Genomic DNA, 15,346 nt, shown 5'->3' with positions numbered 1-15,346 from the left:
AAATTATATGGCTCCCAAGATTGTCATTTTCCAGGATTTGCCAAGAACAGCAACTGAGAAATTGCAGAAGTTTATTCTAAGAGAGAAAGCAAAGGCATTGAGCAGTTTTTCTTGAGTGTTAAAAGTTTACAAACCATGTATTTCCAGAAACCAAAGATGTTTCATCAACATATTACAAATTCTCATAGTATTAGTTCTTATTGATACATGTTTTTTTTTTCCTTACATTGAAGAACAAGAGATAACTTCCTGAAACGAAGGGCCTTATGCAACCACACGAGCGATCATTGTTCATATGCTGGAAGAGCAGGGTATTTAGAAAGATCGAGGCGAACAATGTAAGGGTTATTGATAGAACCGCAATAAAGATGATCTCCAATTTTGATTCCACTTGAGATCAATGTTAATCCAGGGTCGTAGTAGTGTTCACAAGGTTTACCTTCAGAATCAACAACCAGAACACCACCATTTTTCCCTATGAATGGTGTCCCCACGTACTTCTCCACAATTCCTGTAACTTTTCTGATGACGGGATATCTGATTGTTAGATCCCAAAGTAATGTTTTTTCCTGTCATTAACCACCACAGAACATCAACATAAGTTGAAATGATTATTGTCTGTTTTGATCCATGTATATGAAATTAACTTACGAGACAAGTAAATGTGTATATCTAACAATAGATTACCGTGGAAAATGCAATCCAAGCGCGACCTTGACCATCGAAATGGATGTTATCAGGGTAACCAGGCAGATTAGGACTAAAGTCATCAACAGATCCTTTCTTCTCACCGTGAATGTAGTATTTACTGCATCTTCTCCTGCAACAACCCGTTTCATTACAATTACATTGAAACTGTTACCCATTTCCATTCAGAACAAGAATCAATTCATGAGCTAACATAAATCAACATACAAGGGAGTTTCGCAGTATACGACAAATGTCTGATCAGGTGAGACAGCAATTCCATTAGCAAAATAAAGGTCTTTAAGTAAGACCTTGGTCTCCTTGGTTGCAGGATCATAGCTCATTAGTCGTCCATGGGGTTTGCCCTCTAAGATATCCCATATGAACTCATGAAAATTATATTTGTAGGAAGCATCAGTGAAGTATATCATGCCATCGTTTGCTACACCAACGCCATCAGTAAGCTTGAACTTTACACCCTCTGCCTCTTGAGTTAGCACTTGCACAGAACCATCACTACTAGTTATATTCAACAGCCCCTGTTTGTTATATACACATACATCACATTAGAAACAACACCACATAGTCGGCACATATGATCTAAAGGTAAATTTTTAATGTAGAACCCACTCAGTGCATATACCCGGCTCATATGAAAAATCCCACAACCCTTATACTAGTTGAGGCCCAGTGCAAGAGATCATTCACGCACGCTGAATTAAGCAATGACTCATATCGCAAATTGGAAACACTAATGGTACAATAGGAATAATAGATCTACCATACAAAAAAAAGGTTTCTGTTTGGTCAAAATAATGAAAGACTTTCTAGTCCACAATCAACAATGGCCTCTCAATTTTAGGACCAATCAATGCTGTACAAGTAGCAAATGCTGACTTTTATTCTCCTTTTTCATCTAACAGTCAATGGTTACTACAGAAGTACAGATAGGTAGAGAATGTCAATTGTACTTACCTTGTAAGTATCGGCGACGATTAGTTCATGGTAGTGTCCAATAGCAATTCCTAGTGGTCGTCCACCGGTGTTGACCAAATCATCGATGACCGAGTCAGATACCGATTCATTAAACCTCACTCGCTTGATCCACCCGTCTCCGCAGCCGGTGTATATCACTCCCAACTTGGCATCGTAAGCTAAATCTTCCGGTGCTTGAAGGCGCCCCACACCTACCCGGTCGGATCCGTGTAGAATCCGGTCGTTTTTAGTCAAGGCTTTGAGTGGAGGCTGAGTGTGATCCGGGAGTGGATACGGAGCCGGGTCGAATGAGTCTAGGTGGTAGAGGAGTATGGAGGCGGTAATGGGTAGTAGGAGTGAGAAAAGAAAGGAGTAGAAGGTACATGAAGAGGTTCTTCTATTTGGTGGAGGAGGTGGAGGAAAGGACTACTCGGGGATTGAGTCGGACATGGCTGTGATTTTGTATGAGTTGGTGGCGATAGGGCTGAGTTCTGCGGTATCTTTTAGAGCATCCACACACACACACAGTAGTTTCAAAGAAGGATTGTCTTTTCCAAAAGTAGAAAAAGTCTCGCTAGGTAGGACCGTTCGGTTAACTATTTTCCAAACACATTAATTCTTGTGCAACTATCAATTTAACAAATGTTACATTTTAATACACCTACAATTGAACACACTTGAGCCAACACTCTAGACTCTTTTTTCTCTCTCATCTTTCTTTATCTCTCTCTTCCTTTTCATCATCTCTTCACTATTTATGAACCAACCAAGAAGCACTCCAATTATGGAGTATCTACAAATTTTTTATATATATTTTGGAGTGTCAAAATATGCCTAGACATATAACACTAAATTTATAAAAAAAAATTGATTTCAAGAACTCTAAAAGCATCCGTTGACCACAAAGATAAGAGACCAATTCATTTCATAAAAACAATTCTCTGAAATAATGAATGAATTTCTCTTTATTTGGCTTACTCTCTCCTGTACAGCAACACCATTGGCCATACCACAACCAATAAGATTCTCATAAGACATTAACCCTAAATTAAAATTAGCTTGGTGAGAGTTTTAATTCATACTCAATCATGGATGCTTTCTACGATGGATGGATCTTTTGTTTGAGTTTATCCAAAAGATTGGAAAAATGTAGTGATTTCTCCTTAATTAGCAATGAACAAGACAGGGAGGAGGAGGTGTACAAGTACAAGTGTACAACAATTGGTTTAATGATGACGTGTAGTGCCATACTTGCTTTGGAAAATAACATATATATATATATATATACGCATTTAAAACAAACAAAAAAAACAAAGGAAATTTCAACTACATAACGACAGACAGTCTCGATCGATCATGTAAGGCCGGCCATTCACCAAATTTAGCCAGCCTTTATCATCCCAAAAATAGGGCCTCAAATTGTGCCCATTCACCAAATTTAGCCTCTCAAAAAAGGGTGTTGGAAACGACTACACTCCGTGGGAAGAAGTAAAATTGCTACATTTCTTACACCTTTAAAAAGGATTCACCAATCTCTCTCATTCTAACCAAACATGCAATAAAAACCCATACAGCAAATCTTTCCTATAAATTTTCTTTCTTTCAAGAGCTGTAGAATACTTGTTATATATCAATCAACCATATATATATATATGGCATCGGAAAGCAACAATATTGCTCGGGCATTGCCAAAATTCGGTGAATGGGATGTGAATGATCCGGCGTCCACGGAAGGGTATACGGTGATATTCAGCAAGGCCGGTGATCAGAAGAAAACCAATAATGCAGCCACAAAAGCTACATCAGGAAGGAAGCAACAAACTAATACGCCAAAAAGTCCTATTAGAAAATGCTTTTGTTTTGCATGATATATATATATATATATTTGATTGTGGATCAACAAATTTGGCTAATTAATTTCGATTTTGGATAAATTTTGATTTACAAAGTTTCTCCAATATTATTAGCAGGTGTATTGAGCAATTTATCAAGGAATAAATTAAACAGATTTTTTTATTTTTTTTTATGTGTTGATTAGAAATTTAGAATGATGATTTATATAGATATTTAACCACTTTAATGATTCATATTGAATGCTATATATCAAGATTATAGAACTAATATGATTTCATGTTATTACATTCATATATTGTGCTTAATTTCGTGAATCACTTGAGCCAAATCTAATTTTCATCCTTGAGTTCGTTTTGTGAGAATACATTTTTGTATATACTATGTACGAGGAGGGACGGGTAGGATTTTGTGTAAATCTTTTTGTTTATCATACGTGCTTAATCTTTGAGCATTTAATATAGGCTTAATTCTCTCCAAACATTTTGATAAATTATAGTCTCAATGCATACAACAAATATATATTCGTAATTAAATCCAATAGCTCGATTGATTAATAATTCATCCCAACCAATTCTACCACCTCCAAAGAAAAACTGTTATTAACTCAGTAAAACCATTCGCTTAGCCATCGAGAGCACGCATGCATTGCTTCTTCAAACAACTTTCTCTGTGAAAAAGGTTTATGAAACTTGATGATGAAGCTAGCATCTAACACTTGTCGATCCTAACAAGCACGTGTTTGAATGAAGCAAAGCCAAATCAATGCTCAATCATATAATATATATATATATATATATATATATATATATATATATGTCCTATTGTCCTGATCATATGATTCAAAACATAAAGGCAAATACTCCCCAAAATCCTGCAAACTTTATATCACCGACTGGACACTCCATGCTGCGCCTCACAACGTCCAAGTTCCAACTAAGCAAAGCATGAAACTCGCTCTCACGATCAGTCAGCTAATACAACCAAAACCCACCTCTCTTTACATCTATATATATATATGCTCCAATTCACTCTTCCTTATCATCATCATCTATGAAAATGAACTACTTTCAGACTCTTAATTTGCTGCTTAGCTTAGCCTTCCTGCAGCTTGGTCTTGACTTGGCAGACACTAGTACTGCTGATGGTGGTTCAGTGATGCCAGCGGCCAGTGGTGGTGTTGGTGTTGAGAGCATCATCAACCCAGCACTGTTTGATCAAATGCTGAGGTACAGAAATGATGGGAGGTGTCAAAGTAAGGGCTTCTACACTTACAACGCCTTCGTTGAGGCTGCTCGCTCCTTTGAGGGCTTTGGCACCACCGGCGACGTTGATACCCGAAAGAGAGAGATCGTTGCTTTCTTCGCTCAAACCTCTCATGAAACCACTGGTCAGTAAATTAACCAAAATAATATATAATAGATTCCACGCGAAATTATTAAGATCCCAGCAAGCAATTGATATCACAGTTATTTCAATTGTTGAGTTGGACGCACATGATACAAAAGTAAATTCGTGGGCTCTATATGATTCACGTGAAATTTTATGTGTACAACTTTTCAGCAATTGAGATAACTGAGATACTAACTGTTAGAATTTCTATGTAAATTAATATTGAATAGCTGTACCGATACGTTTTCTACGTGCGTAGGAGGGTGGCCAAGTGCACCAGACGGTCCATATGCATGGGGATATTGTTTGATTAGAGAACTCAACGGAGGACTTTACTGTACATCCCCTCAACATCCATGCGCTCCCGGTAAACAATATTATGGACGAGGACCAATGCAAATCACCCAGTAAGCCCTTAATTGTATCTTTTTTAGATCAATAATATTCATAGTGATAGGAATCTCAATAGCTGTTGGTATCTCAGTTATCCCAATCGAGTTGTATTATGCAGAACATGTGGAGCCCACGAATTAATTTGAATCATGTGCATCCAACTCGATTAACATTATTGTGATAATTGAGATACTAACTGTTGAGGTTTTTATAATTTTTCTTTTTAGATTGAATAAATATCTTAAGAAATTTGAAATTTGAGTGTTGACCTTTTGACTTTGAGCAGCAACTACAACTATGGAGAAGCTGGTAAGGCACTTGGAGTGGATCTTATAAACAATCCTGATCTGGTGGCTACTAATCCAGTGATTTCATTCAAGACTGCTATATGGTTTTGGATGACCCCACAGGGAAGCAAGCCATCCAGTCATGATGTGATCATCGGACGGTGGAAACCGTCCATGGCAGACAAGAAAGGGAGTCGGTACCCAGGCTATGGTGTGATCACCAACGTAATCAACGGTGGGCTTGAGTGTGGTCATGGGCCTGATAGTAGGGTGGCTGATAGGATTGGGTTCTACAAAAGGTATTCTGATATCTTAGGTGTGGGCTACGGGAACAACTTGGACTGCTACAATCAGAGGCCCTTTCCCTGAATTGGCCAGGCAAGGCCCATTAAGTCAACCCAATATGTTTGTGTCATGGTACTAAATAAAGAGTGGCAGATAGCCACTATGTAAAATGTAATGTAATGTGTGCTAGATAATATGGGCACAACTTGGACTGGGACAATCAAAGGCCCTTCCCCAAAGTTGGCCCAAGAAATCTAAGATGTATTATGTAATGTTGCTTGTTAAATAAAAGAGAGCAATCAAACATTCTCCATACCAAACATGATAAGATCTCAGTTGTTATCACAGTAGCTGAGTTTGACACACATGATCTAAGTGAATTCGTGGGTTGAATATCTCTCACATAATGCACATTAAATCTTGTTCAACAACTGAGATAATTGGGATGCTAGGAATTAAATTCCTATTATAATTGTTCTCCAAATTAGAAAAGTGCAAAAAATGGAAACAAGAGAAAAGGATGAAGAAAAAGAATTTCTTATTAAGAGCTTGTTCATTGTAAGGGACCTTAACCTCAAGTAGAGATGAAATAGCAATAGCAGAAATACTTGTAGAGATGCCTCAACTATTATATACGTTGAGAGGGAATCAAAGCGATGATGATGATGAAGATGAAGATGAAGATCAATGGTCATGGTCATGGCCATGGCCATGGCCATGCTCGTAGGGTTCTTCTATGTGACCTAATTAATTTACCTCCACCTCAAGAAGAGGATGTTGCTACTGCTCCACACTAGTAATGATTTATTTGGCCAAGAATGAATCAAATATGTACTCAATCGCAAATTCTTTTTTTTTCCATTGTTATTTTTTACTTGAATGTTTGTATTGCAATTGACAAACTAGTGAGGAGTGCATTGTTGTTGATACGTGTGTTGTTGAATTAATGAACTATTTCATTTATCCTGATTATTAATATTTTATTTTCCATGGTTATATATGGTAATAGATATGTATTCGAATAGTATAAAACATTGATATTTCAGGTGCCTCTTGGTAACCGAGAAGGACAATATACAAGTTTGTCACTTTGATATTTGATATTAGTTTAAATTCGCGCCGTTAGGCCTGCTTTGCACAAAAAATTATCACATGACGACAGGGTAAATTGAGACAAATTAAGCACAACGCGTGATTATAAAGGTATTGTTTTTAGTGAAAATCAAATTCAGAATTTTTATTTGTCATTGTAAACACCGTAGGATAGGATAATCCAAGCATTCCCAATCAATCAATTACCATAAGTCTAAGAAGTCGTAGGTGCATGTTGGTTCTACGAGGTTGGGTGATAAGCTACTTCCTTAATATCGTTGTTGATATGGATTCCATGACAGTGAAGAACGCATTTGAAATTTTGACGATATTTTCTGTCCCGACCTTACCTTAGAAACTTGTAAACTATCATTATCATGGATGTGCACGGCAATTAATAATGGTGAACAACTGTTTGGAAAGGTTTTTTTTCCTCTTAACACTTGAATTATGTAAAAAATGAAGACAAACATGGCATAAGCCCGAAGGCCTTTTGAAGATTCAAGTCCATCATCGGAGCTGACCATTTAACAATAACCAAAGCCCCAAGGCCCAAGGCCTTTCGAAGATTCAAGTCCATTATCGGAGCTGCAAAACCCTAACCTTTTGAAGATTCAACTCCATCATCACAGCTGCAAAACCCTAACAAAAACCTCTAAGAGGAAGAAGAAGAAGAAGAAGAAGGAGAAAATGGGGCGATTATCACCGTCATTTCGATCAGCAATTTTTTCGAACGAGCTCATCCGAAAGCCTCCCGCGGTCTCCCCAGAATCCCCAAAGCCCCCCTCCCCAAAGCCCAGTCACTTTCCTAACAAAAAGTCCTCCAAGACTTTCCGCAAAACCAAGGATGCTGGAACTCCCCAAACCTCCACCTCCTCTGCGGCCACCATTTTCAACTCACCGGACTTATCTTCCGCCAAGAAACTTATCACGTCTTTCGCGGCCACGAATGCCTCAGCCGCCCAGCTCGATACTCGCTACCACAACTCTCTCCTGCAATCCTATTCCGCCATCTCCGACGTGCGCGACACTACATCTCTCCTCCACCACATGATCAAGACATTTCCTTCCTTCTCCCCCAACCGATCCACGTATCACATCCTGCTCTCCCAAGCCTGCAAACAACAGGATGCCAACGTCTCCAGCGTTTACCACGCCCTGAATTTGATGGTCCAGAATGGAATCCAACCCAATCAAGCCACTGTTGATGTGGTCGTCAGGTCAATCTGTTCAGCTGGTCGCTTGGACGAGGCTGTCGAATTGGTAAAAGAGCTATCACTGAAAAAGTCCCCGCCTGATCAGTTTACATATAATTTTCTTATAAAAAATTTGTGCAAGTCTAGGTCTCTAAGTACTGTATATGGTTTTGTTGATGAAATGAGGAATTTTGATATAAAGCCTGACCTTGTGACCTACACTATATTGATTGACAATGTTTGCAACAGTAAGAATCTCCGTGAGGCAACGAGATTGATTGGGGTGTTGAATGACTGTGGTTTTAAGCCTGATTGCTATGTTTATAATACAATCATGAAAGGTTATTGTTCCCTAAGTAAAGGGAGCGAAGCAATAGGGGTTTATAACAAGATGAAGGAGGAAGGAGTGGAGCCTGATCTTGTCACTTACAATACTTTGATTTTTGGATTATCAAAATCAGGTAGGGTTAGTGAGGCGAAGAAGTTTTTGCAAATCATGGCTACAATGGGTCATTTTCCTGATGCAGTGACCTACACTTCTTTGATGAATGGGATGTGTAGGGAAAAGGATGCATTGGGTGCACTGGCATTGTTGGAGGAAATGGAGGTGAGAGGATGCCTTCCTAATTCTTGCACATATAATACATTGCTCCATGGTTTGTGTAAGTTGAGGTTGCTGGAGAAAGGAATTCAATTGTATGGTGTGATGAAGGAGGCTGATATGAAGCTTGAGACAGCTTCTTATGCTACTTTTGTAAGGGCTCTTTGTAGGGAAGGTCGTGTTGCAGAGGCTTATGGGGTGTTTGATTATGCTGTTGAGAGTAAGAGCTTAACTGATGTTGCCGCTTACTCTACGTTGGAGAGCACACTCAAGTGGCTGAAGAAAGCCAGAGAACAAGGACTTGCTGTATAAGTGGTATGTTATTTGCCCCTGTTGAACGTCCTTGAATTATCGTTTTGAGTACTTAACTGCCTATATAGAATTTGAGCTTTATTACAATGGCTTTCGGACTACAGACAATATAAGCCCTTTGGAAGCATCTTCTTGTTTGATGATATGCCCATTGGGACTGTTACCACTTGCAGGTAGCACTTTGCTGGATAAAGAGAATAAATATTTGCAATCTTTTGGATGGAATTGGTAAATTGGTTTCAACATGAAGATGACTGGTTTCTCCATTGCCTCCTGTCTTGGATTTTGGGTGATTTTTCCCATGGGGTTGGGACTGTGATCCTCGGCAAACTTCATTCTTTCTTGATATTTAGTATAAAATCACCCCAGGTACAATTCTTCTCGAGTATTTCGTGAGAAAATTCCTGCCCCCAATCATATATCTATACCAAGTCCGGGGTCTTCTTTCGAAATGATTTATATTAAGTATGTATAGATGCCCCGAGTATTCTTTCTGCAAGCATAATTCGTCCATAGCATCAGCAGGAAGATTTGATATTGCGAGTTACCAGGTTCCAAGGGGCATGTTTACACCAGAGGGCATGAGTCTTCGATATTGTACATGCCTTGGGCTTATCTTTAAGTACTATTTTCCAATAATAATGTGGGCATCCTACTCAATTCTCTATTCGTTTTTTGAAATAATATTTTACTTATTAAAGATGTGCAATGGAAGTTTGTGTACACAGTATACACCTCATATTATTTTTCCATTTCGAGTTTGTAGGAAGAATAAGCTTCTTTTCCATTCTAAAAGGAAAGGGGTTTAATGGAAGAAATGAAGAGTTCCCTTTCCCTTTTGTTGTTGAAACTTGTGTGGTCACTACATTTATCCTTGCTCTACTTTGTTCAGGGTTTTATGCTTCCTGCTCCTGCTGTCTTTTTTGTATTTCACTAGCCCTTGTTTGTATCAGTGATGTTTTGCACTTTTGAGGGACAGCAGTATGCCAGTGTATTATTAGTTATAATATGAAATTACCTCTGTTTCTATGTGGTTTCTCTGGGATGTTTATTTATTGTAAAATTGAATTGTCTCATTACTGGGCTTTTGATAGTTGTTATGTCCATCAACATATATGTTTTCAATTACAGTTTACCGCTCTCTTGATGAATTTTTTGTTGTAGAAATTGACCGGAGAGTTCTATGGAAAGAAATACAGCACATAATTGTTCTTCTGTTTTCTGTTTGATCGATATATCAGAATTTTGTTTCACAGTTTTATTTTTGATCTATTGATATTTGATAAGCAACTATCTTTGTTAATTTTGGAATGAAGAAAACTGTATCAGTTGTTTTTTGCCAAACATATTTCCAGTATTTTTTTCCCTTGTCTGATAGACTGATAGAATGCCAAAATATGAATGGTGTGGCAGGAAGGAATAATAATATCCTGGTATACGGTACTCTGGGTATCTTTACTGCAGCAAAATTTTGACAAGAAATCTAAACTAAAGATCTCCCTGTTCCTTTAGCAAATGCATATGGGGAGGGCATAGCGACAATGCCATATCTTTTATTTGTGTAACATTGAGTCTCTTTGAGGATGATGCGACATTGCAAGTGTGATTTTATTTAGGGCCTGTGACGGGGCATGTGATGTTGCAAATATTGTCAGACCTTTGAATGAGGAGTTTAGGACCCTTTTTATCACTCTGTAATGAGGTGCTGCCCTTCTTCTCACCCAAAAATTGAGGTTTACATTCTCCGGCAAGTGACCTTTAAATTATAACCCTAATTGTCTACTTGTCCCTGATATTTAGAATTCCTCCATTTCAGCTCTTAATCCCATTTGATACACGTTGCTATGGAATTTGGTACCCCTTTTTTGATGATAAAATAATAGATTTGGAATTAAGTTTTTGTTTGATGATGCTAATTTCTTCTTCTAACAACCCTAGATTCCATGCCTATTGACCTAATTAGATAATGGTATTTTGCCAGGCTTTCATGTTCTTAAACCAAATGTTATGATTTGAGCTCTTCTTATTATTATGGAGATGGTGCTACTAATGATTGGGGGGGGGGGGGGGGGGGGGGCAAGAAGACGGGGGGGTTTCTTGGCCTGCATTAGTTGTTGACAATTTTAAATAAAGGTTTAGGTTTGCAGGTTGCTGCCCAAATTTGTAGCAGAATCTTCAGAGTTGCAGGACAGGGCACATTGGCATCACATGCCTTCTGGCATTGCCTGATATGGGTCAATCTACGCCTTTCAATTTCTTGGTATAAATAGAATGAGCAGTTATGAATGATGAACATTCAAGTTTCACACTGAAAAGCACTGTGATATTTCACCTTTTTTGCAGAAGAAGAAGGCATGGAAAGCTCATCTGCAGTTCACATTCCTGTGAGGTCCATCAGCTTGCCTTCTAGGTTACATCCAAACTTTCAGATTATTATATCAGAACTGAACAAGCTTAAAGCCTGGGAATCAACAGTTCCTTCAGCATCAGAGACAACTCAACTGGGCTTGGTTGGGGTTGCACAGTTGTATAATTGCTTACAGGAACTCATTCACTCTCCCCTCACCCAGAAAGCTCTTCACCACCATCAATACTTGAACTTGGTCGAAGAGGCATTTGATGGGTCAGTTGAATTGTTGGATGTGTGTGGCAATGCAAGAGACCTGTTCTTTCTGATGAAAGAGCATATAAATGATCTTCAATCGGCTTTGAGGAGAAAGGGTGGAAGTTCAATCATCGAGGGCAACATTCAAGCCTACATCAGCTTCCGAAAGAAGGTGAAAAAGGACATCACCAAGTGCTTAAAAACATTGAAGAGAATGGAAACTAGTAACCTTGAATCATTTCTTGTCGTGAATTCAGATCATCTGTCATTTTTAGTGAAAGTGCTTAGAGAAGTAAGGGCAATTACCAGGCCCATGCTTAGGTCCTTTATGCTATTCCTTTCAGTGCCAGTGACGAAGACCAAGGCTAGTGGGTGGTCATTGGTTTCCAAGTTATTGCTAACAACCGAGAGAAGCCAGAAGATGTTGAATGAGTTGGGGGCAGTTGATGCTGCTCTTCACACAATTGGTGGACAAATCAGAAGAAATAATGATGCCAAGGTTGATGTGCAAGAAGTGCAAAAGAGATTGGGGAGACTTGATGGAAGAGTCGATGGCTTTGAGGCTGAATTAGATTGCTTGTTTAGATGCCTAATTCAGAATAGAGCGTCTCTTCTTAATCTTGTCACTCCTTGAAAAACTTCTCTGTACATGTATCCTGATCATGGCATATATCCACATTTTTATAGGATTTGTCTATGTTTGTAGAAACTAAATTTTGTATGAGAATCAAGAGCAATTTTCCGTTGAATAATGTAAAATTTAGTGGCATGGTTCATTTATATCCAGAAGAATATAATCTTTAGGTACATTGCAAGGACAATGTACCTATTGTTAAATTAACAGTTGAGGAAGTGCACAAAATTAGGAGACATGAAATCAAGTTGTCAGATGGGTGAATAACGAGGCATGTGATGCCCACTTCTTTTTTCTCTTCATTGTTCTTGCGTTTCAATTGTGGCTTACCAGTTACCACATCAATTTCCAGTATGTAAGAGAGTAAAACTACTGCCAGACAAAAAAAGAAAAGAAAAAGAGAGTAAAACTACAGTGCTTAATGCCTCCTTGTCTCCCAAGAAGGCAAGAACACTAAACTCTAGTGTCTCACTGCCTATTTACCATGAGCTAAAGTAAATACACTTTGGTATAGAGTATAGAGATTCCTTCTCTACCGTTCAGCAATGCAATATTTTAATTCTAGCTTATAAATTGATGTCTTTAGGGCCTTTAGATAGAGGTTGAGAGACATAACCTCCATTCAATCCAATGAATGGAAGGCAAGCAAGCACAAAATAGTAAGTAATCCCTAACTTCAATCTTTTGTTTAATGCCATCAATACAGTCCCATATCAAAAATCCCATAAAAACCAAAGAATTCACACCTCTTTTTGGGTTTGGTAACCAGTCAGGGATAGACAGCACAATCCCAATTCCCAACCTGAGGATTCCATAAAAGTTTGAAAGAGGACACACCCCTCCTTTTAGGTACGTGGCCACCCATCTCTTGATACACCTGGAGTGTCGTCCATATTTGGATGTATGAGAAGGCACCACATTTCTTACAGGCACATGCCAAAACCCTAATGCACTAGTTTCCAAGGATACTCAACATGTGATTTAGTGGTAGAGTTACGATAATACAACCTAAAGATCACAAATTCATTTCCTAGAAACAGTAACATATACATATAAGGTTTGCATACATATTCTCTGTTCACGAAATCGTCCATTGCCAGAATCTTGTGCACGAGTGTTATTTAGACTATTAACAACCCACAACGTGTCAATAAATTGATCAATAAGCGTGTCCTGGACTGTAACCTTTAAATGTTCGAGAAAATCAAGAAGGGGGAGACTAAACAATGACTTAACCAAACTTGTAACCTAATCATTAAGGACTAAAATAACTTATCAGTACCCTAAATAGAGACAAGAGTAATACAAGGCATTCGTGCACACAATAAAAAAATTTCATGACCATTGATTATAAGATCTTCCAATTCTAATCATCTTGTATAAAAAAAAATTATATGTTTTTCTGCCTTTCAACTGATCTGGATCTTGAAATGTTTAATGCAATTCTTCTGTTGAAGGTTCTTGTAGTTGAGACAACATGGACAAAAATGGGTAATGTGGCAGTAAGAGAGGCACCAATGGGGATGACTCTTCTGTATATATTTATTAAGAAAACACAAACGACAAATGAACAATACACCTCATGCAATTGACTTAATTATAATCAAATTATTGGTTCTATGCTGGCCAAAGATGTGACAATTAACCTAATTAAATGGAGAAACCCACACCGGCTTCACATGCTCATCTTCATATGCCCCTATATATAGAGAATGATAGAATTTGTGATAAACCATCTCAAAATCAATCAACAAATTTCCAAGACAAAGAAGAAACAGAACAAAAATGACTTCTAGTCGTTACCATGTTCGATCAATTAGCTTACCTTCAAGGTCACATCCAAGCACCCTCAGGATTGAAGAAGCGCTCAATAAGTTCAAGACACTGGATGCATTTTCAAGGTCCTCAACTGGGTCAATCTGCACTGGTTTATCAGGACTTGAAGAATTGTACCGATGCATGGATGATCTGCTCAACATGGGATCAACCCAGCAAGTCCTTTCTCACAATCAAAATGAGAAATGCATTGACGAGTTGTTGGATGGATCTGTGAGGCTTTTAGATGTTTGTACGAATATAAGGGACATGTTGTTGCAGATTAAGGAACATGTCCAAGCCCTTCAATCTGCTCTCAGAAGAAGAAAGGGAGACTCAAGCACTGAGACCAGCATCTCTACTTACATTTCCTTCAGAAAAAGGATGAAGAAGGATTCCAAGAGACTTGTTGCAGCATTGAAACAGATGGAAAACAAGCTTGGAGCATCTCCAATCTCAGATCAAGATCACCATCTATCTGCTGTGATTCGGGTGCTCCGAGAGGTCAATGTGACTAGTATTTCCATCTTCCAATCCCTCCTGTTGTTCTTGTCTATGTCGGTGTCAAAGCCAAGGCAAGGTAAATGGTCACTGGTCTCAAAGTTGATGCACAAGGGGATGATAGCATGTGAAGAAAAGCAAGAAAGTTTGAATGAGCTAGAAATTGTAGATGCTGCTCTATGTGAAGGGCTCAATATTGAGAAGATGCAGAATACAAACAAGAGATTGGAAGCTCTAGAGACAAGCATTCAAGGTCTTGAGAATGGTTTGGAGTCCGTGTTCAGGCGCTTGATCAAAGCAAGAGCTGCTGTTTTGAACATAATCTCCCAATAGAGCATTCTCAAGAACATCATTGATTCCTGCATAGGCATCCAAATATTTGGGATCTGCTTAGGCATATCAGTTTTTCAAATCAATAGCTTTGTAAATAAATTAAAATTTATTGCAATATATAATGAAATACAAAGACAGTATTTACGATCTACATTGTCTCTGTTCTCTTTCTTTCCGTTATTCTTCCATGGCACTAAGTAATGACTTCAAATGAGTCTTAGCACGGCCAATCCACATAAAATCTCAAGGTACAAGCATGAAAACTCAAACCAAAGTACTTCCTAGCTCAATAAATTTTAACAATCTGCAACAGGCAGTCATTAATGAAAGAGAAACAAAGTTTCATTAAGAAGCTTATGGCATATAATTATATGTACCATCACCATC

General features: G+C 38.3%; 5 protein-coding genes across 6 annotated transcripts; 4 read left to right on the top strand and 1 right to left on the bottom strand.

Moving 5' to 3' along the window:
* Positions 1-111: 111 nt before the first annotated feature.
* LOC119996739 (protein STRICTOSIDINE SYNTHASE-LIKE 6-like) lies at positions 112-2,700 on the bottom strand. Its single transcript, XM_038843491.1, has 5 exons — positions 2,641-2,700; positions 1,663-2,088; positions 916-1,226; positions 688-820; positions 112-569 (listed from the first exon to the last, which is right to left on the bottom strand). The coding sequence occupies exons 1-5, from the start codon at positions 2,698-2,700 to the stop codon at positions 285-287; spliced, it is 1,215 nt and encodes a 404-aa protein (XP_038699419.1). The 3' UTR covers positions 112-284.
* A 1,716-nt stretch (positions 2,701-4,416) lies between these two features.
* LOC120003642 (endochitinase-like) lies at positions 4,417-6,176 on the top strand. Its single transcript, XM_038852660.1, has 3 exons — positions 4,417-4,903; positions 5,165-5,312; positions 5,585-6,176. The coding sequence occupies exons 1-3, from the start codon at positions 4,567-4,569 to the stop codon at positions 5,952-5,954; spliced, it is 855 nt and encodes a 284-aa protein (XP_038708588.1). The 5' UTR covers positions 4,417-4,566; the 3' UTR covers positions 5,955-6,176.
* Positions 6,177-7,516: 1,340 nt separating this feature from the next.
* On the top strand, positions 7,517-9,731 carry LOC119999666 (pentatricopeptide repeat-containing protein At2g17670). Its single transcript, XM_038847369.1, has 2 exons — positions 7,517-9,074; positions 9,245-9,731. Exon 1 carries the CDS (start codon positions 7,653-7,655, stop codon positions 9,069-9,071), a length of 1,419 nt encoding a protein of 472 aa, XP_038703297.1. The 5' UTR covers positions 7,517-7,652; the 3' UTR covers positions 9,072-9,074; positions 9,245-9,731.
* Positions 9,732-9,889: 158 nt separating this feature from the next.
* On the top strand, positions 9,890-12,648 carry LOC119999674. 2 transcript variants are annotated; one of them, XM_038847389.1, is made up of 3 exons: positions 9,890-11,331; positions 11,415-11,900; positions 12,021-12,648. In XM_038847389.1, the coding sequence occupies exons 2-3, from the start codon at positions 11,426-11,428 to the stop codon at positions 12,308-12,310; spliced, it is 765 nt and encodes a 254-aa protein (XP_038703317.1). In that variant the 5' UTR covers positions 9,890-11,331; positions 11,415-11,425; the 3' UTR covers positions 12,311-12,648. The 2 variants fall into 2 exon arrangements, with proteins under 2 accessions (XP_038703317.1, XP_038703309.1); XM_038847381.1 differs by having other exon boundaries at positions 11,415-12,634.
* Positions 12,649-13,748: 1,100 nt separating this feature from the next.
* LOC120002662 lies at positions 13,749-15,098 on the top strand. The gene has a single exon (XM_038851424.1). The coding sequence runs from the start codon at positions 14,096-14,098 to the stop codon at positions 14,957-14,959; it is 864 nt and encodes a 287-aa protein (XP_038707352.1). The 5' UTR covers positions 13,749-14,095; the 3' UTR covers positions 14,960-15,098.
* Positions 15,099-15,346: the final 248 nt, after the last annotated feature.

Source organism: Tripterygium wilfordii, chromosome 1, assembly GCF_013401445.1.
Source record: "Tripterygium wilfordii isolate XIE 37 chromosome 1, ASM1340144v1, whole genome shotgun sequence".
NCBI classification, from domain to species: domain Eukaryota; kingdom Viridiplantae; phylum Streptophyta; class Magnoliopsida; order Celastrales; family Celastraceae; genus Tripterygium; species Tripterygium wilfordii.
Note: the sequence above shows the minus strand (reverse complement) of the source record. Positions and strands in the feature narration are given on the sequence as shown.

Coding starts and splice junctions, on each gene's coding strand:
- LOC119996739 (XM_038843491.1), bottom strand. CDS start 2,700: ATGTCTTATGAGAATCTTATTGGTTGTGGTATGGCCAATGGTGTTGCT. Junction 1,227..1,662: donor TCGTCGCCGATACTTACAAG/GTAAGTACAATT, acceptor TATAACAAACAG/GGGCTGTTGAATATAACTAG. Junction 821..915: donor GTATACTGCGAAACTCCCTT/GTATGTTGATTT, acceptor GGGTTGTTGCAG/GAGAAGATGCAGTAAATACT.
- LOC120003642 (XM_038852660.1), top strand. CDS start 4,567: ATGAAAATGAACTACTTTCAGACTCTTAATTTGCTGCTTAGCTTAGCC. Junction 4,904..5,164: donor AACCTCTCATGAAACCACTG/GTCAGTAAATTA, acceptor CTACGTGCGTAG/GAGGGTGGCCAAGTGCACCA. Junction 5,313..5,584: donor GGACCAATGCAAATCACCCA/GTAAGCCCTTAA, acceptor GACTTTGAGCAG/CAACTACAACTATGGAGAAG.
- LOC119999666 (XM_038847369.1), top strand. CDS start 7,653: ATGGGGCGATTATCACCGTCATTTCGATCAGCAATTTTTTCGAACGAG.
- LOC119999674 (XM_038847381.1), top strand. CDS start 11,426: ATGGAAAGCTCATCTGCAGTTCACATTCCTGTGAGGTCCATCAGCTTG.
- LOC120002662 (XM_038851424.1), top strand. CDS start 14,096: ATGACTTCTAGTCGTTACCATGTTCGATCAATTAGCTTACCTTCAAGG.